Source organism: Sebastes fasciatus, chromosome 10 (assembly GCF_043250625.1).
Source record: "Sebastes fasciatus isolate fSebFas1 chromosome 10, fSebFas1.pri, whole genome shotgun sequence".
In the NCBI taxonomy this organism is placed as follows: Eukaryota; Metazoa; Chordata; class Actinopteri; order Perciformes; family Sebastidae; genus Sebastes; species Sebastes fasciatus.
The window spans coordinates 22470891-22492486 of record NC_133804.1 but is presented as its reverse complement, the minus strand read 5'-3'; the positions used below and the strand labels follow the sequence as shown (position 1 = coordinate 22492486).

The 21596-nt window shown below is 39.3% G+C and overlaps 2 protein-coding genes across 5 annotated transcripts in view; both read right to left on the bottom strand.

Annotated features, from left to right (window-relative positions):
• The window catches only part of htr4 (5-hydroxytryptamine receptor 4), a 165915-nt gene that overhangs the window by 40950 nt on the left and 103369 nt on the right, over positions 1 to 21596 (bottom strand). For all 4 annotated transcript variants that reach the window (XM_074649021.1, XM_074649023.1, XM_074649024.1 and 1 more), the window contains exons 5-6: positions 11867 to 12020; positions 5825 to 6387 (exon numbers count right to left, since the gene is read on the bottom strand). In XM_074649021.1, coding sequence (XP_074505122.1) covers positions 5825 to 6387; positions 11867 to 12020 — 717 coding nt within the window. The remainder of the gene's footprint in view (positions 1 to 5824; positions 6388 to 11866; positions 12021 to 21596) is intronic.
• pde6a (phosphodiesterase 6A, cGMP-specific, rod, alpha) overlaps positions 1 to 21596 on the bottom strand; it is a 221754-nt gene that overhangs the window by 137649 nt on the left and 62509 nt on the right. The gene's annotated exons all lie outside the window — the stretch shown is intronic.

The window sequence follows — 21596 nt, the reverse complement described above, 5'->3', positions numbered from 1 at the left end:
CGTGAATGTTCTATAACTGGACTGTTTCCCAGAATAGCAGCCGAATGAGCCGCGGTAACTGCATGTCCTTGTGCAGACATTGTGTTAGTTAAATTGAGTGATGTAGTGTGGTTGTATTTTTAGTTGCATGCCCACACACAGCCTGATCCCTCGCAGTAAGAGATCATACCTGTTTAACTTGTAAAAAAACGGATGAGGAGAAATACCAGCCGTCACTTCCCTCGGATAATGACCTGAATTCAATACAGTGTGTGCGACTGAGACATGCATTAATCCCACCTTGGGTCTCGCTCCTGAGCTTTTCATGTACTGAACCGGTGAAAGGCGGAGCTGACATACCCCTGGCATTTTAAAAGCCATTACCCGAGCCAATGCCGAAGCCCTCGGTCAGGCTGAATGGCCTCGCTGTAATGGACCGTGGGATAAAGGTTATATAAAACAGGGTCGTGCCCGTAAAAAATTCCCCAGTGGGATGCAGCGCTGCCTGTTAAACACTGAATAGGAGGCTGATGCTCTTTTCTGCTTCCATGGCTGTCCCTGAGCGAGGAACCTCCACCTCTGCTGCTCTGTTTAAAGGCGTCATCAGAGGGAAATAAACAATTAAAAGGAATTAAATGGAAGATGCTATACGTCCCGCCCGCACTGTTCTGATCGACATGTGATCTCTGCAGGACAGAAACTCCACAGCCGTTAATGAAGACAACAAATACAACAAACTGACAGCTAATTACCACAATCTGATTACCTCACTAATTCCTGTCTGAGTCTATCAGTTGAAAAGAGGAAATGGTAGAAAGTGATTTAAATTAACTCAGACCAGCAGAGAGCAGGGCTTGTGGCTAGATTTATATCCAGCCAAACGCATCTTTCGTCATTCCAGCTACAAATAAATGTCACTAAGAAGTCACGCGTAACACTTCCAGTTGATAGTTAAAACCTGCATGAATCAGAGGTGAAATCTCACAGCTATGGTGACAGTTTTCTGGTGGTGTTTTTAGAGTTTTGTGCGTGTGCACGGTGAGGCGTGGCCATCTGAAATTAACTGTTGTTATCCCTCACCAATTTGCAGTTTATTTTGAGCTCAGCTGACTTGATAATTACATTGCTGATGTCAGGCACAAACACATTTGGTAAGAATAACTTCATCATCGTCATTGCAGTGTGCAGGTTTTGTTTGCTTAGTAACGTCAGGCACGACAGGAGCGCAACCTCCCAAGCACATTGGATAAAAGGATGAAAGCAACACGGCTGGGATTTTCCAGGTGTTAAGATGCAACATGTGAACGACCCCCGACAGATGTCTTCTAGCATATAGCCACAAACCTCTGATATCCAGAGGTTTCAGCGCACTGTGGAGTTCCTATCAATAGCTCACTAGCAGATATAATGAGCAGGCGGGCAGGAAAATATACAGTATCTAACTCCTATCTTATATAAAGCACAAAATTACAGTCAACTATTTCTCGTTGATATATTACACAAGTAATAACATTCAGAAATGTTCCTTATTATGTAGAGCGTGGTATTACTTTTGTTGAAAACTCATAACATGCACTGTAGCTAATGATGGCAGTCAGTGGGGGATATTGAACGCCATTAGTGTCTAACACATTTCCCGCAAAGAGCTTCATTTACTCTGTAGTCTAAATTCTGAATCCTTGAACAAATATTTTATTTTGCTCAAAACTATTCAAAATCTGAACCACTTTGTACACTAAGATATATGATAACAATACAATCTAATAGATTGATAAACTCAGCAGTTAAAATAATAACAGTGATGAAAAATATGAGTCAGAGCAACAGGAAAACATGCCACACCCGTACCTGTGCTCATGCATCTGACTTTGGTTACAGTTGCTGTTAATAAAGCAATTCGTCAAAGGTTATACTGTATATTGTCTATTATGTCAGAGGTATAACTCCTTTCCACTACGGAGTACAAAACATCTAGATGAGCTCCCTGAATTCGCACCCAAAATACTACCTATGCTACTTTTTAAATTAATTATTAACCCTAATGTTCTGTCTGGGGTCCTCTTTAACAGCTATACATGTAACTACAAATAAGTGACTTTTTGGCTAATAATATATATTTGTTTGTGCAGCCCATATAACATATAAAACATGAAATATTTCAGTTCTGGATTTTGTCACATTCATCAAGTGCAAGCCAAATTTATGGGAAAGGGAAGGTTAACACTTTAAAACCTTTCTACATATTGGGTTTTAACCATAGACTGTATATAAGAAGATGTGATGTCACACATTGGTTTGTGGACTGTGGTTTTGATGCTAAGTGCAACCAAATGCTGAAAACATTTTTAGACAACCAAAATGTTATAATTAACTTTCATTAACTGAAAACACACTGTGAAAGAGTTAAAGTTCTAAGACGAAAACACGGACAACTCCCAGACTGGACATCGCCGTGGTAGCGACCTGTCAATCACAAGGTAGCTACGCCCTAAAGCATCCCCAGCTTTATGATCTATTTGACTCTAAATAGGACCATAATTTACTAAATGAACATCATGCTGTATTGAAGAAGACTTCAAACTAGCGATTGAGACCATAAACTCATGTTTACAATGTTTACTGAGGTAATAAATCAAGTGAGAAGTAGGCTCATTTTCTCATAGACTTCTATACAATCAGACTTCTTTTTGCAACCAGAGGAGTCGCCCCCTGCTGGCTATTAGAAAGAATGCAAGTTTAAAACACTTCAGTATTGGCTTCGCTTTTCAGACCCGGAGGTTGCCACCTGGTTTTAAAAAGTTCAAAAGAAAAGAAAAACATGTATTTCCACATACAGTATTTAACAATATTGTATTAGAGACCTCAAACAAGTAAGTAAAAGCAATGTGAGCAAAACACAAGGGTTCCTTTTTATCACTCCTCTAATCTAATTTCAACCTGAAAGAGCATGTAAAAAAAGCATGAAAAACTAGAAATCTTGCTGCCACATTGGTGAAACGCCATTGACCCTGGCCTAATATAAGATCACATCTGTTTTTGGTTAAATCTAGTTGGTAATTTGCAGTGCATTTAAGGATTAAAAACACCGGCAACCTTTGAAATATTAGAAATCACTGGTGGTCTCCTTGTATTACTACTCCTCTGTGAATAATTCTGCCAGATCATTTTGTTTTCACTGGACAGTATAGCAGATATAAAGATCTCGATATGTCCAGTTCCTGTTAGAACCAAATAATATAACATGTGGTAGTAGTGCAACTTTTACAATGACTACATCTGCAGTTTTATGGCCTAGAGTATATAAAAAGGAGAGATCATTAATAACTTAATTCATAACAATGTCTCTGTATGTGGGGAAAATGTAATTTGCAGATGTGTGAATTCTCATTGTCGCCGTCTAAAGTCTCGAAGGCACTGTTCCTTCTGAAGGGAAGTTAAGTCATCTCTGACCTTTATCAGGTGCGCTGGATGAGAAAGTAAGAAAAAGGCCCTTTGCAGAAAAGTGCTACTGCAGCATGATAAGGTTACTGAAAGTGACTGATTCACAAAGAAAAAGGCTGCCAGCCATAATGAATGTGTGTCTTATGGAGGACACTTTGTAAAACTTTGAACTTTGTGGTTTTGGTGTAAAAATTAACATAATAAGTTCAAATGAAACCTTTTGTTCTGTTAAAAAGGCCTCTTATGTCATAAACATAAGGCCTTAAGGTCAGAGGAAGCAGAGGTACAATACCTTGACTTAAAGTCTCAGAGTGTCTCCGACTGGTTCCACACTTTATTTAAATGCTGTATGATTGTCCATGGTTAATTGTGATTAATCGCAAATCAATCACACATTTCTCTTCAAAATGTACCTTAAAGGGAGATTTGTCATGTATTTAATACTCTTATCAACATGGGAGCACCGCTGTAGTGCAAAGAGGAAAGAGAGATGCAGGCGTGTGTTGGTGGAAGAGAAGAGAAGAGAAGTTCGGCTTCCTAGTGGGGTCACAGGGTTATCCCTACTTCTATGATAATATAGATTATTCATACATGTCAGATACTACATTATACTAGATATAATGTAACGTATGTGTGATTATTTAACCTTCCGAGCATTAACAAGGATTCTGTGAATCATAAGCTGCTGTGCATCATTCATCATTATTGACTACAGATACGATCGTCCTATCCAGATGCAGGGAGAGAAAGAAATGAAGAATAAGTAAGCAATAGGCCGCTAAGAAGTACATGTTAAACGTCAGCCTCTTATCTCTGTGAAACATGTGTTCTATGTTTAGAAACAGTAATAAGTAGGACTGGGAGGGTATTTACAGAGATAAAGTCATCTCTAACACAACTGAAAACAAATCATTTTTATCACAACAGGCTGCTGCTACTTGACATTTGACCCCACTGAACATTAGTCAGTAGATGTCTGCAGTAATTACTGGACGCAGGGCAGATAAATGGCTCCCGATTACTACGGCAACGTCCATTATGTTTTATGTAGACAAAAACTGCAGGGGGTGAAGATCTATTAGCTGAAAGGTGTTTCCTAAGAAGATTAGGGCCACAGATTTGAAGTAATATTTTGAGAAAAAACAACTATATTGTAAAAAGAAAAAATCATAATAAAGAAGGCTTTATGATACCAGATGATATAACTTTCTGCCATTACATATCACATTTTGGCTGGTGTACTTTTCTTCTAATATTCTCAAAATATTAGGACTTAAAATTACTATTTCATTCTTATATTCTGACTTTTTTCATAGAATTATGATTGTTTTCGAGGAATATTGTATGTTCAAAATGACAAGACTTGCCCTAATATGATGTTGCTCTTTGTGTGTTGTACAATATGTTACTTTCAACCCAATAGTGTGACGTAAAAGCAACATATATGACCTTTTCGACACAAAAACTGCAAAAATAAACAACACAGGACAACATGACTTTACTACATTAATAGTAGGGATGGGTATCGTTAAAACAAATTACGATGCCAGTACCTTTAAAGTGATACCGATACCAATAGAGTACTTCATTCAATATCCATCATCTGAATGGAAGCTATGTGTGTCCCACCAGCAAGCTAAACGCCGCCGCCTTGCACATCGCTTATCCGGCGGTTACCGCTGATAACGGCATCCCACAACTCAGACTGCTTTGCCAAAGAAGAACTGATTGCAGGTAGGGTGTCACGTGACGATAGCAAACAACAACAGTGCGGTGGAGAATGTAATGGTAATGGTATGCAGAGCGGGGAAAATGTCAGCCATTTGGCAATATTTCACAGTGGAAAATCCAGTAAGTAGTAAAAAGGCATTTGAAGACGCATCACGCAAAATAGCATGACGACTTCGCCAAAGATTAACCAACAAAATTGTGGAATCCATTGTTCTGGACGACCGACCCGATTCGGTTGTCAAAAATGTGTGATTTTGCCGCTTAATGGACCATTTGGAGCCAAGGTACAGTTTGCTTTGTCGCAAATATATCTCTGAAACGGCCGTCCCCAAATTATACGAGACAGTGAGGCAACACATTTCATGTAGGCTAAAAGATGTGCAGGATATTAGCTTCACAACTGACCTTTGAAGCTCTGACGTGTGCCGTGTCTGGTATTTGATTGGTACTCGGTATTGGCCGATACTACAAGTTCAGGTACCGGGAAGGGAAAAATGGTATCGGAACATCGCTACACAAACTGCTATGGATCGTCACGCAACATGACCTAAGGTATATGGTATATACCTTTGCTTTCTTTATTATAATTTCCTCTGTAATCTTTAAAGAACAGTTTGATGCCTGATAAACATGGAGCCAGACCCGAACACTGAAATGATTTAAGAGAACTTACTTCAGTACATGTGTGGAGCCGTTGATCTGCGTGGCGGTACAGGGAGCGCTGGACGCCAGGATGGACGGCCTGCGGTACCTCTTCCTCCCACAGCACAGGATGATGAGGAAGGCACGGCGGAAGGACTTGTTGAGGAAGGCGTAGAGGATAGGGTTCAGCATGGAGTTGATGTAGCCCAACCACAGGCAGGCCGCCCACAGCTTGTCTGGCACTGTGTAGTCTATAAAGGGGTCCACCACGTTGGTGATGAAGAACGGCGCCCAGCAGAGGCAGAAACACCCCATAATGATGCACAGAGTCTTTGCTGCTTTAGTCTCTGTTCGCATGCGGTGGTTGCGCTGATGGACAGCGGAGTCGGGCCCGCCGGCTGCTCCCGCCCGCTGCAGCATGCTGATCTGCAGGGCGTGAGCGCGGGCCGTGATGTAGATCCTCTGGTAGGCCAGCACCATGAGGACCAGAGGGATGTAGAAGGCCACCACAGAGCAGGTGAGGGCGTATGGCTTGTTCACCATGAAGACACAGGACGTGGAGTTGCTGCCCTCGCTGTGGCGCCGCTGCTCAATCTGGTAAAAGAAGTCACATCGGAGAGGACGGTTAGAGAAGCGCCTCGAGTCAAGATTCAGAAACACTGCCGTTGTATTGTTTCATGCAACATCATATGTAAAATCAGCAGCAATGAAACTTCTATGTTAGTAGCCTGTTGTAACATCTGGAGCTGTGATTAAACCAACAGTAATAAAACAATAAAAACAATGCTGACATGTCATCGTATCAAGACCAAAAGTCTATAAGCATATGTTTGAGGCTGTAATGGTCATACATGGTCAAACATATGCTCATATCCTCGAGCTATTTTCTTATTTTTACGTGAGTTTTCCTACGAATGTCCAGCAACTCAAGTAATCAGTGCCCCCGCTCAAGACCCTGCGGTGTTTAGGTAACAAAACTACTTGGTTAAGTTTAGGAGAAGATCATGGTTTGGGTTAAAAGAAGTATGGAAACGGCGTTACTAAAGTATGGAGGTTTTGTGACAAATAAGTCAACGTAAGGGGTAAAATAACTACAGAAGTGGCGTTACTTTAGTACGGAAGTTATGTGACAAATATGTCAACATTTGGGTTGCAATAACCATGGAAGTGGCATTACTTAAGTACGAAGTTATGTGACGAATAAATACATGTTGACTTTTGGTTTCACACAGGACACAAACAGCCGTCTCCTGGGTGTAAGTCCTCTGCTTTTAGACTCACCCATCCACACCTATCTCCTCCATACATGGACTTTATCGCTCTTTATACCACGTCACCCATCCTGGCTCACTATTACGTGGATTATATACAAATTATATGCATTTGCATTACTTTTCATAGGCATAGCTACGAACAGTGTGTGAGAACAGCCTGCTCAATCACATGAACACACATCTAATTAACTAAAAAGTGGAACTTTGGGAACAACTCATAGTTTAAGAAACCACACGCGGTGTGCTGCTGGACACCTCTGCCACGCTACGCCAAGAAACGCCTCCAGACTTCACAACAACCCACTTAAAAACCAACGCTCTCCTCCGCTGCGTCTCCATAGTAAGCGGGGGACACAGCTCCTGAGGGAAATGGAGAGGGACGCTCTGCTCGTCACCATTAATCACAGTGAAGTCCCATCCCGGTTTTCCTCCGCTATCGTCTCATCTCTGTGGGGAAACTACGGCTCGGGGCTACCAGATGAATAATACAGAGATCAATCCATATCTCTGCGTGTAGGAAGCGCTCCCTCGTGCGTAAACTCAAGTTGTTTCTATGAATGGGCCGACGTGTTTAAGTGTTTCCATGTGAGCGTTAAGGTTACGTGTCCGGCTGCATGAATGCACACAATGATAAGAGTTGAATAAGTGTAAATAAGAGAAAATGTTTTTATCTGTGCTTCATGCAGGAACAGTTTACAGAGCTCTCTCTCTCAGTGATCATATTTCTTTTCTGTAAAAATATGGATTTTTCCACTTAAGTCTTGCCAAAGGGCACTTTGGAAGCACTCATTCTCCCTTAAATCTTTTGAGCCGTGGAAAAAGATTGCCTTCATTAAAGACACCATAACATTTTTTGGGAATCATCTAAGGAAAACAAATTATATGGATGTTGTTCCAAGTCTCTTTGAAGCTCCACAGCCCTGCATGTGGTAAAATCTACCATCTTTACACCTTATTAAAGTCAACTGACTGCTAATTAACTGAGCATGTGAAGACACAAACTGTAACAAGGAATGAGGCCTTTTCATACAAGTTATTTTATGATTTTAAAAACTTATAACGAGAATGCTTATTTTCTGTATCTTTATGTTAATCAATGTTTTGAATTAGTCTCTTCTTTTAATCAATTATGGAGAATAATTCAGCTTTTACATGAACATATATCCACATAAACTGTGAAAATGTGTTTACTTGGTCCATTACATTTTTATTATTCTGTCACAAACAGTAAAATGTATGGTTAATTGTGCAAAAGAAGGCCGAGGTCAACCCATTATCTGCACATAAATCTGCTGAGTACAAAGAAACTGACTAATGGGTTTGATCATAACATTATATAATATTAGATTATTTGATGACAAGATAAATTAAAAGCGTCTGCCAAACAAATAAATGAATAACGCAATAAGAAATAGGCTCTCAAATTGGCAGGCTCAGAAATGTTCGCAGCAAACACCCATGAGAATATCAGAGCTGTAACCATAGCAACAACACAAGTGGGAGGGTGATAATCTGATGATCTGATCATACGATCTGTAAACAGTGTGTCATTTGATATTGTGATATCTAAATTCAATTAAGAGGCCGTTAATAGATAGGATTAAGATAAGTGGGTGTCGATGTCTGCTTTTGATTAATCCAGGTGATAAAACACCTGACAAATCAAAGTTCTTTAACAAGCTAATGCAAAACCCCTGTGAATCTAATATTGCCATGCTAGAGATATTAAATGGAGAAATACCACTTTATAAGCAGTTTGGCAAAAGCTCTAGTGGTGGAAGAAGTACTTTACTTAAAGTGGAAACAGACAACTTTCCCCCGACTAGAATTTCCAAGTGGTGTTATTGTTGGTGCCGCTGTTGCAAAGACAACCAGACCGTTTTCCGTTTTCCTCAGTGCCTACTACGAGTGACAAAATAGGACATTTTGTTTTCCGCAGTTACTTTTGTTGTTCCACCGTCTGCCATTACCGCTACTGGGGATAGTAAGAACTAACAGTGATACTCTCTGGTAACTGGGGATAGTTACAAAAGCTAGTTAACGAACTTCCTTTGTGCCGTAAATGGAGAGTTAATTTTCCCGGGAGATCGTACCCAGTGGCAGACAGAATTGAATAGTGAAAGCAAGGCTTAAAGGGAACCAATCTAAACGCTGATGGTGTCATTATTCTACAGCCACAATCAACATTTACTTCATAATGAGAAGTTAAAAAGAAAATCTTGTCTATTGCCACTTTAAGCAGAAGTAGCAATACTACAGTGTGCTGTAGAAATACTCTGTTACAGTAAAAGTCTTGCTTTCAAAATGTCCCTGAAGTGAAAGTACAAAAGTATTAACATCAAAAAATACTTTATACTAAAAAAAAGAAAAGTATCCATTATGCAGAATCACCCATTTCAAAATAATGTACAATATATTATTAGATTATATTGATGCATTAATGTGTTCATCACTTTAATGTTGCAGCTGATAAAGGTGAAGCTAATCTTAATCACCTAATATACTGTTGGGTATCTTGTGAAATGTATTTTATCTTAATCTATAATGATAAATTATAATTTATTTATACTTTATATCATTAATCTCAATCTACATACAAAAGTAATACTGAACACCAGCAGACTTCTGGTGATGTGATGTGATTTCTTTGCTCCCTGACCAGTCAGAGCTGACAGTGTATTCCAGGAGGCCATAAGAACAGTAGATACCAGTAAAAACAGACAGTGACTTGTTTGTGTGTCTCTGGTGCCTCCAGAGTTCTGGTTGTTTTGTTCAGTTTTGTGGCAGTTTGTGCCAGAACTGACTGGCTACTCAGAATATTCAACAGCTCTAATGAGACCCGAAGAGAGACGCTGCCACCGCTGCAGCACGACACTAACGTTAGACTGCTGTTGTGCTGTAAACTTCTGTGTGTGTGTGTTAGAGAGAGAGGGAGGCAAAGATGTGTGTGATGTGTGAGTCACTGCCAATGCTGCCAAAGACGAGCCAGCCAGTCCTCCTGTTGACAGTCAGCTCGGAAGAAACTTTCACTGGCGTGCAGATGAAGGCAGACCGGGGCGAGCGAGGTTAACAGTGGCTGGGGAGTCTCTCTCTCTCTCTCTCTCCTCACACACTCAGCTGTCTTTGTCTGCACACCTGTCTGTCTCGCTCCTCTTTCTGCCTTTCATTGATTCATTTTCATTCACAACAGTCATCTTATCTTTAGTGACTGATTTACTCAGATTTTTCATTCAAAATTTTGCAAAAAAAAATGTCCTTCAAACGTTGATATGGTCAGTTAAGTCATATTTAATAGGGATGGGGGACAAAATCGAATGTGAGTAGAAGATACTGGTATCACATGAAACCAGAAAACTTAAGGAAACGCTAAATAACGCTCCAACCTTGCGCTAAATATTGGCGAGGAAAAACTGGCAAGGCCATTTTCTAAAGGGTCCCTTGACCTGTGACCTTAAGATATGTGAATTGAATTTACTTATTCCTTTAAGGTACATTTTGAACAGATAAAAATATGCAATTAATTTGCGATTAATCGTAATTAACTATGGACAATCATGCGATTAATTGCAATTTAATATTTTAATCGATTGACAGCCCTAATCTGTATATATATTGTGTTATACGTTATAGCATTATGTACACAATTTACATGTTACATACCCTTTTATTTCTATTTTCTTACATTTCTTTACGCTTTTATATAAGATCCCCTCGGGGATCAATAAAGTATTTCTGATTCTGATTAAAGGTCGCAGAGATTGAGCTCTTTAGAGCAATAATAAGGACCCCTCGACCTTTTTCTCTACATTCAACCTCTGTTATTCTGTATGATCAGGAGGAAGAAGCAGCTGTTAGAATTCTAATTCCAACGTTTATAGCTTGTGACCCTTTGAAACAAATCAATATCTTATGACCCCTCGCCCCAAGTTATTGCTTTACTGTGGAGATGTTATGAGCAGTTCAACTAAAAATAGATTTTCTTACTTGAATTGTTTCATTTGAAGGATTCTTGGAGGCCAGAGGGGAATAAATATATAAAAAAACTTTGTGTTGCAGAATCTCATATTTTTCTTACCACCTTTCACATTGGATTGAGTTGCAATTGAGCAACTGTATCTGCTGAGGAAGGCCATGAGATGTGGCTGAAAGCTTCAGAAACCACAAGTAGTGGATCTTGTGTGAAACTGCCATTTCTAAGATCAAGAATGAACCTTCTACCAACTTGTTTCCCCCTCAGATTGATCCTGACCCCAGGTTGGGTGAACCTCTCTAATACCTTCAAATTGTATGTTTTTACACTTTATTTCTGTGACGTCTCAGTTTCAACACTAGATTATTTCTTCTCATCCCTCTTTCCGTTTTCTGTCTTACATTAAACAAACATCACTGCACAAACAAGACTCTCCTAACTGACTCATCCCTAAAATACTTTACATTTTCCGATGGAAATAAAGAAACAGCTTGACTCAATGTCTGTGGTGTCAGTGGCCTTGTCCGTCTGTTTGTGTCTGATGTGTTGATGTTGTTTCCATAGCGACACAAGAAGCATTTCCTCCATCTTGTAAACAATACAAACTCCTCAATTTGTTTCTCAGACACTAATTGTTTTTTTATGTTTATGTAAAGCACGTTTTGTTCTATTTCTATTTCTCCTCTCCCGGCAACTCCATCTCTAAATAACAGCAGTGTTTTAAAGTTAGTTTGTAGTGTAATCATAAACTTTAATTTCCTCTGGAGATGTAAAGTATTTTTGGCTCCACCTCCACATAGAACCAAAACACACACACTACAGGACTCACCAGGTTGTCGATGCCGATGCTGTTCCAGCCCTGCATGATGGGCAGGAAGGAGATGAAGGTGGGAATAACCCAGCAGCCGCCGATCATCAGAGAGACTCGCATGGGCGTCATTTTGTTCCGGTAGACCAGAGGCTGGCAGCAGATAGCGTAGTACCTTCAGACCAACAATAGGAGAGGGATAACCAATCAACACATCAATACGCCATACAACACATAACATGCAGTCAATGAATAATAGACCTTAGTACGACGCTGTATCCCGGCCATTGTAGGTAAGAAAAAAAAAATCTAAATTATAAAACTGGGGGAGGGGGGTAACAGTCCAAGAAAAACTCAGATTTTTCCGAGGAAAAAAACTATAAAGTCATAAATTTGCAAGAAACAACACAGAAATTCGCTGAGATTAAAGTCACAAATTTCTGAGAGAAACACTCAGACAAATGTGTATTTTTTTGTAAAGGAACCACATGGCTTCACTTTGCAACATTGGATCGACTTCATCACACCACAGGCGCCAAAATCTGTTGATTATATTAGTATTTATTCATGTTCATAAAAGAACACAGAAAGAACATGAAAGAAAATATGTATATGTATCATTCAGAACCTTAACCTCCCTCAGAGGCAGACCTTAACAAAAGAAAACTACTTTAGGAGCAACGAAATTCAGACGGCGGCTGGCATTACTGCAGTGTTTAAAGGTGGCGTCGGTTGTGTGATGTGGTTGATCCAACCTTGCAAAGTGAAGCGATGTGGTTCCTTGACAAAAAACAACAAAAATGTTTCAGTTTTTTTCTCTCGTAAATCTCAGAGAATATTCAATTTTTTTCTTGTAAATTTATGATTTCATAATCTCAGACAATATTAAAAAAATATTCTCGTGAATTTATGACTTTATAAACTCAGAGAAAATAAGTTCTTTTCTTGAAATATTACCCCCCCCTCACCCGGCTCTGTAATTTTACAATGGCCCTGATACGCCATCGTACCTTAGGCTGACAAGTAAAAATCACTCTAAAAGAAAAGTTATAAATAAAGTAAAAATAAAAGAAAACTTGACAGATAAAATAAATTTGTGAATGAAGCCCTCTGAAAAGGAGTTTTCCAGGAGTCAGAAGTATTTTTTATTCTCCATTTTTCTCAATGTTTTCTTTTTATATTACATTCAGACATTTTAATTAATTTCTGCAACCAGCCAAAAATAAGGGCCATAAATGAGGAGTGATTTCACAAAGGGACACGGCTGTAACACCTGTTTATGTCTGGTGTTTTCTACTGTCACTCAGTCCCTCTGTTTCCTTTTTTAATGAGCTCTTTTGGCAACACAAGAGGGTGTTTGCTGCCAATGCATTTGCGAAAAATATGCTAACCACCAATAATTAAGCACTTTCTCCTTATGTCTCTGTCTTTCTCTCAATCCCTCTCTCATCGCCTCTTTTTGTGTACATTTCTTCTTTTTTTCATCCTCTCTCTTTTATCCTCCACCTTTCACTCTGTCTGATATCAGTTCTGATATCTGGGAATAAAGTAAATGATGACAAGAGGTAATTAACTGCTCTGACATGATCACAGTCCAATCAGAGGCAGCAGACTAGTTTCCTCTTCTTAGTACTATTAGTCAGCAAATTATCAGTTGGCCTTGGCTGCTGCATTGCTGCTGAAGGCGAGACGTTCACTTTGTCAGCCGCTGCATCCCATCACTTGTCCTCCATGACTGGCTGCAGATACACGTATGTGTCATGTGATGCATCTGATGGTAACCCTCCACTACATATTCATCAGGTAAATACATGTTGGATTTGACCTTCTGTGGACATCTTCTCTGTTTGAAGGTCATAGAGGAAGTAGTTCAAATTATAGAAAAAGTACAAGTTGACCACAGATACAAATGGACAAAGTACACATTTTAGGGCCACATTATAAGCCTGCAAGTGGTCAACGTATTCTCATGCAACAAAAAATGTATCCCTCCTTTTCGTTTGTTTTCCTATGAATGTCAACAATGAATGGCAACACATGTCAATTTACGCTTGTTACATGCATACAGTCTTTTCAAAATAAACTTAAATCTTCACAGGAAACAACTTCCTTAGGTTTAGGCCACAAAACCACTTAGTTCAGTTTAGGAAAAGATCAACATGGCTAGCATCATGAAAGAAAACTACTAATTTAGGTTTAGGAAAAGATCAACTTAGTTAGGTTTAGATAACAAAACTACTTAGTTAGGCTTAGCAAAAATATCAACTTAGTTAAATTGAGGCAACAAAACTACTAAATTAGGATTAGGAAAAGATTAACTTAGTTAAATTTAGGAAAGATAAACTTAGTTAGGATTAGGCAACAAAACTACATAGTTAGGATTAGGAAAAGATTGACTTGGTTAGGATTAGGAAATAAAAGTACTTAGTTAGGTTTAGGAAATGATCATGGTTTGGGTTCAAATAACTCCAGAAGTGCTGTAACTTAAGTACGGAAGTTACGTGACGAATAAATCAATTTTGACTTCTGGTTTCAAACGGGACATGAACAGCGGTCTCCTGGGCGAAAGTCTGGTATTTTTTGACCCACTCATCCACCCTGACCTCCTCTCTATGTGGCGTTTGCCGCTCTTTACACGTCCTGGTTCACGATTACATGAAACACAAATTTATTGATTTCATGGGATATACAAAAATTACAGCATTACTTTCCGTAGGTATAACTACAAATGGTGTATGAGACCAGCCTGAATTTTTTGAGACTCAAAACATAGTTTTTTTGGTGGAGGATTCCTTTAAAGAACATTTAAAGTCAACAATCCCTGTCTTCCACTCTCTCTGACCCAGATCTGTCTCTTCTATTGTCCACTTCCTTCCCTTTTTGCTGCACTCTCTCTTTGTTTTTTCTTTGATGCTTGCAAGCCAAGCAGCTTCCACTTTAACACTCTGTCTTTTCAAGTAAGTGAAACAAACTGGATTCTGCTTGTTTCCAGTGATCCTGTACAGCAGGATTATCTGAATGAGCACTTTTTCAATTTGTATCTGTCTCACTTTATTTGTAAGTTACTCACTTTCCAAACTAAACACATTTGCTCTGACTCTGGAAGTTTCTGTATGTGTGTGTCTAAGTGTGTGTGTGTGTGTGCATGATATCAAATGCTGCAGCAGGAAACAGCATGCTGTCGGGCAGCGATATCACTGAGACGACGCCGGCTCCGAACTGCATGAATGGAGTCGCTCGGATGATAGGGGAATATTATGAATGAGAGCGGGGAGAAGGGCTGAGAGAGATGGAGTGTGAAAAGAGAGGAAGAATAGATAGGAGGAAGAGAGAGAATGAATACATTGAAAGAGGGAGCAAGGGCAAAAAAGAGGAAGAGGAAAGATAAGACAAAAGACAAGAAAGAAGTAGAGAAGGAGAGCAGGAAACAGAGGAAGGAAGGAGAGGATCATGAACAGAAAGAGAGAGAGAGGAATTAATCCCTATTAGAAGATCAAATGAAAGATGCTGCTCTGCTTACTGTAACAAATCCTCTACATCTGCAATTGTACCTGACCTGGTCGATGTGTCGGTGTGTGTGTGTGTAGATACTGAGCGCTCTGACCTGTTCCAGTGTGATAGGAAACAGATGAAGTAAACCAAGCGAGCCACTCAGACCTCCATTGCCCTCTAACCTGTTGTGTCTATGTACGTGTGTGTGTGTGTGTGTACCAGCGTGCCGTTGCATGGTGCAGATGTGCCACCATGTGTGTGTTCATCCATGTCATGCTTCAGCGTGTTTTGATTTCCTGTTTGTGTGCGCAGAGCTGCTTCAAGCTTGTGGCATATTAAAGACATCCTTCTATCCATCTACAGTATAGTATGTCTGTGAGTAGATATGCGTATGAGTCTACTGTATTTTTTTAATGCATTATGTAAAGCACTTTGAATTGCCTTTGTGTATGAAATGTGCTATAAAAATAAACTTTTAAAGGAACAGTGTGTAACAATTTGGGGGATCTATTGGCAGAAATGGAATATAATATTAATAACTATGTTTTCTTTAGTGTATAATCACCTGAATATAAGAATTGTTATGTTTTCGTCACCTTAGAATGAGCCGTTTATATCTACATAGGGAGCGGGTCCTCTTCAAGTTTGATATCTTACGAAAAAGTTATACCTCATTTTTTGTGCGCTCTCATACAAATGTCCAGCGGCACGTACCGTTTCCCGCATGTTACATGCATAAAAAAAAAACTTCCATCTTGACAGGACACTACTTGGTTAGGTTTAGGAAAAGATGTGGTTTGGGTTAAAATAACTATACAGAAGTGGTGTTACTTAAGGCAAGACAAGGCAAGGCAAGGCAGCTTTATTTGTATAGCACATTTCAACAACAGGGCAATTCAAAGTGCTTTACAGAAACATTCAAGAACATTGCGACAAAATGCAAAAGAACATTAAGAAATAATTAAAAACATTAAAACATTAAGGATTAGAAAATAAAAACAAGGTAAAAATAAAAGCTAGGATAGAAGCTAAAATTGCATAAAACTCAAAAGAGTAAAAGTTATAGTGCAGTGTCAGAATAAAAGGCACCCGCAAACAGGAAAGTTTTAAGCTTTGCGCTACTACTTAAGTTACGTGCGAAATAAATCAACTTGACTTCTGGTTTCACAAAGGACAGGAACGCTGGGCTCCTGGGAAAAAAGTCTGCTGTTTTTTCACCCACCCATCCACCCCTGCCTCCTCCCTGCATGGCGTTTCTCGCTCTTTATACTTCCTGGTTCACGATTACGTGGATTTAAATAAGGTCACATAAGTTGATGTTGACTTGTTTTCACACGGGCCATGAACAGCGGTCTCCTGGGTGAAAGTTCTGTGTTTGTTTGACCTGTCCAACCTCACCTTCCACCCGCCCAACACTGATTTTTTTCTCTCTTTACACTACGTCAGTTGCTGTGACCATCTAATAATGACGTGGATGGGTTTACATTAGAGTTAGTTGCACACTCAATGTGTCTCGGTATCAGACGCCGAGGGGCACTGACCAGGCGGCTGTATTTGACGAGTTGGGAGTGAGAACAAGTTGTTAAATAGGCATCTGTTTGCTAATATGTTAGTAATAACAGCTTTATTGCTTGAGCCAATAATATGTCAGAGCTGTTTTTATGTTTGCTTGTTTATGTCCCAAAGTGCTAACAAAGACAATTAATGCAGTTCTAATACTTATACTAATATTTGATTAATCATAAGAATGATGGTTAGATGATTTGATTATAATAATCAATAATGTAGTTGCAGCTTTCCTGTGATTTACAGTCTATAACCCCAAACTCCTCCTCTCCAGTGCAGCTGAATTTACACATTTTGATAACCTTTGCTTATCCTCTGAGGGTTGACTGAACACTGTGCTCTGCAGCAGCAGTATTAAAGCTAATCCAGTTTATCCCCATCGTCACTCACTGCCTCCCCTGCTATGGTCCTACCTCATTACCTACTCGCGGTGCATGGCATTTCACAGCCATCAGTAATTTGGAGTGGCTGTGTATACTGTGTGTGGTCTGCATGTGCTGTGGCATTAAAAAAGGTCAAGAGGCCCTTTTCTATTTGAATTTGCCAAAATAGACGCGTTGAAAGGTTGCAAATGGATTCTTTAAGTGTGGATGTGGAGGCCGGAGTGACACAAAGTATGAATTCATGCATTTTCTGGATATAAAATGTCCTTACACAGAAACACACACGTGCACAAAAGCACATAAAGAGAACCAATAGTATGCATAGATGCACGTAGACACTCTCACTCACTTGAACATGGGGAAGATTAGAAACAGACGTCACACGGCTGAATGGCAGCGTGTCCTGACCCTGAGCACTTTAAATGGTCCAAAACATTTCTCTCTCTCTCTGTTTATTTCTGACATTTTTATTCAGACATTATTTATATGGAAGCTGGTTTCTGAGAAACCCAAAGTATGTTGTCGCATTCCATAATCACACACTGCTGCGGGACATTTTGTCTTCATCTCAAAAAGAGAGAAGTTTGAAATCCTCCTCAGGTTTAGATATCCACCGTGACTTTAAAAGATATAATAAAAAGAAAGAAGCTTTGCACAAATAGCATACTAGTAAACAATACATTTACTTGCACTATTTGTACAAACAGGAAATACACTGCAAATTCAGGACAGCTACTGCCTACTTTACAAAAAGAAAATAATTAATATTTAAATTTTTGTTCATCAAGATTGTCCTGCAGCTTTCTCACCACTGTGCACTGAATTAGTTTACATTTCTTCCACTTCCATTGTGCATTCTTTGTGGGACGATAACGCCCATTAATACTATATTATAGTATGTATATTTTGTATTTCCTATGCTAAAAGCAGCAATATAAAACAAAAACAAACAGGTTCTACAGTACATACAAATTTCAGTCAAAAAGTTATTTGGTTTGACATCAGGCACTATACAGTATAATAATCAATACCAATATCTGTATTCAAGTAGAGTGATTCCAAATATGAGACTATTCAGTTATACTGAAACTCTTTGTATATGTCTCTATCTACCTATTTCCCTCTCTCCTAAAGTCACTTTCTCTAGCTCTCGTCTAGCTCGTATCTAGTTTTCCTGTGCTTCTGTCTCAGTCTAAATGTCTCTGTGTATGTTAGCCTCTTCACTGAATGCCTTTGTGTCGGAGCATCCTCCTTGTGGCAGTTCTGGTATTTTTAGTCTTAATTCATCTCCATTCAGCCCTTTTCAGCATCTTCAGCTGACAGTGGGTGAATGAGAAGCTTTATCCTGCAGCTGTTCACTTATTTTCTATGTTCTCTCACTTTCCCTCTGTTTTCTTCTCCATTTCCCCGTCTTTTCTCTCCGTCTCGGTCTCTTTTTCTTTCTCTTCGTCTGTCTCATACAAGCCGGTGTTGCCTGTCAGCTAAGTTCTTAAAGCCGAAAATCGCACTGCGAGCATCAAGTGACGTTTCAAGCTGCCTCTTTTCCTCTGCTTTCAGCTTGTTTTTTTTCAATTCAGTGTTTTTGTGACCTCTGACCTGCGTGATTGTCCATAGATGTCCATAATCACAAATGAATCACACATTTTTATCTGTTCAAAATGTACGATAAAGGGTGATGACTTGTATATAGACATTTTATTTTTACTTACTTTTATTATTGTATTTTAATTTTATTGTTGGTCATTATTGTTCCTGGCTGTTATTTCTATTCTGTGTAAGTACATGGAAAGAGCTGCATAAAACCAGAGTTAAATTCCATGGCGAAACTTGGCAAAACAGGTGGTTGCGTGCAGTGAAGCTGGCACGCAACAACGCGTAAAGGTAAAAAGCCCCGCTCTGTCCTGCTTGCGTGACGCGACGTTTCCATGCCCCGTGTATTACGGCCGTAAGTCAAGTCCTAAACTTTGAGTTCTGAGTCCTTAACAAGTCGTTATGGGCTACTTTCGACATTTAATTAATAGTGACAATAATGTAATAATAGTCAAATAAAATAAACTTGACTTGAATGATTTAGTGGCTTAACCATTAATTACAATGCTAGTAGTTCAATCCCTCTTGTCTGTGTGTCAAAGTGCTCCCTCAGTGTGTGTATATGGAGAGAAAAAAATAGCCAAAATGAATGTATAGTAGTTGATTTTTCCTCAGGGAAATAATCAGGAACATCTGGCCAAGCGAGAAGGCGGCTTACTGATAAGGAAAAAACGAATAAATTAAATCCGGAAAAAAAAGTTATATGTGTTAGTAAGCAATTAGATACGATCTCTGGCTGAATGTTCTCAATAGCTGACTGCGTCAAATGATTAAATCCTCACTTTGCTGCTCTGAAGGAAAACGATGGCTACAACCACCACCAGCATGACAAACCTGTTGTGTCCCAATACAAGCTGGTGGACATTTTTTGCTGTTGTTTACGCCACGTTGTGTTTCTGTAACGCTCTGTCAACAGCTCAGCAGAGCATTCGTTTTTGGGTCAGGAAATAGTTTCTACATATTCAATGTGACAGTATTTGACAGCAGTAAAAAATAAATAAAATGACAATGGGAATGTGCTCGAAATGTTTGTTTTGTTTTTGTGTTTTCCTCTAAATTCTTTTATATTGTTTATTCAAATGTTTCTCATTGTTTCCTTCTGTGTTTATGCCATTTCTCCTCCAGGGATGCAGTCCACAGATGCTTCCTTTTAGGGGTTCATAATAATAATAATATACCAGGGTAAATGTGTTGTTTTCTTTCCTGGTCTGTTATTTTCTTGCGTTGCTCTTTTCTTATAAATTGAATTTTATTCAGGTTGCTGGAAGCTACAAATGGCAGCCTTCCTTCCCTTCTCCTCTCCTTGAAAAGCATCAACAGTTTTCCATCATCCTTTCACTCAGTTGTCACCATGAATCTTTGAAACCCTTTCGGTCTGTTTGTGTTGTAAGAGCAGTGCCTTCTTTTAATGTTGTGCTTTAAGTCAGTCCAGCACAAATATGATTATCCTCTTAGTGGTGGCATTGATTGTTTGTGAAAAACAGATTAATCTCTTCTAATGAATAAGATATTGATTTGCTTGTGTTAAGAACAACACGCACGTTATTTCTCTGTTTGTATCACACTGTCTATTTCTCACTGGAGGCTGACTGAAAGTTAATGGGATGCTTTTGGGCCAATGGCAAGGTGAGGCTTTAAGAGGGGGAATTAGTTGATTTAATCGACAAATCTGTAAAACTGAGATTCTCCACAGAGACGTGTTTACCAGAGACGTGCTCAGAAGTTTTTTGGAAATAAGTCATTCAGCATGAAAAAAGCATAAAAAAAACGATGAATCCACTAAAGAAATCTTAGTCGACTGAAACAAAAACAACCGATTAGTCAACCAATCGACTAAGTGGCCACTCCTACATAATTTCCCAACAAGTTCTCACTCCCAATTCGTCACATATGCTTGGTCAGGACCCATTGCCGTCACTTTTTAACACACTGGGTAGCCCTGTAGAGTCATTTTTCAACGTGCAGGGCAGTCCAATAGACTTCAACACGTGGTTAAGGTGATGTAAGTTAAGTATGTTATGTTACTACTTGGTTAGGTTTAGGAAAAGATCATGGTTTGGCTTTAAATAAATGTTAACTTAAGTTAGGTTAGAAAGTAAATTAACTACATTACGTCCCTAACGCAACTACGTTACGCACGTGACACAAGTTAAATACGTTACGTAACTTAAAATAAGTCAGTGTTGAGTTTTGGTTTCACTCAGGACACAAACAGCGGACTCTTGGGTGAAAGTCCTGTTTTCGTTCGACTCATCCATCCAGTTTTCATTCCCAACATTTTCCCCCAAAGAGGCAGATCATAATCTTTTGCTCGAAAAAGTTAGTGAAGCAGTGAGGAGTGCAGCTTCATGCTTCAACAACACTTAGATAACAGCTACACCATCAAAATCCACCCAAGACAATGCATGTTCTCTATAAAATCCCCTCTTACAAGACAGTCAAAGACACAGAAAGTCATCTTCTGACAGGAAGGGAAACATACTGTCACCCAGCCATGTTCAGATCCATGACAGTTGTGTTTGTTCTTGCAAATATTTGAATGCTTGCTGTCTCCGTCTCTCTGCATGTGTTGCTTTCTGTTTGTGTTCATGTGTTATAGTTTCTCTTCAAAACGCAAGACGTAAAATGCCAAAAGCTGTCTGGAAGCCGAGGTTTTGAACTACAGCTCTGCCTGCACCGTATGAGCGTGACTGGCTTTTCATACCATGCCCAAAACCTAC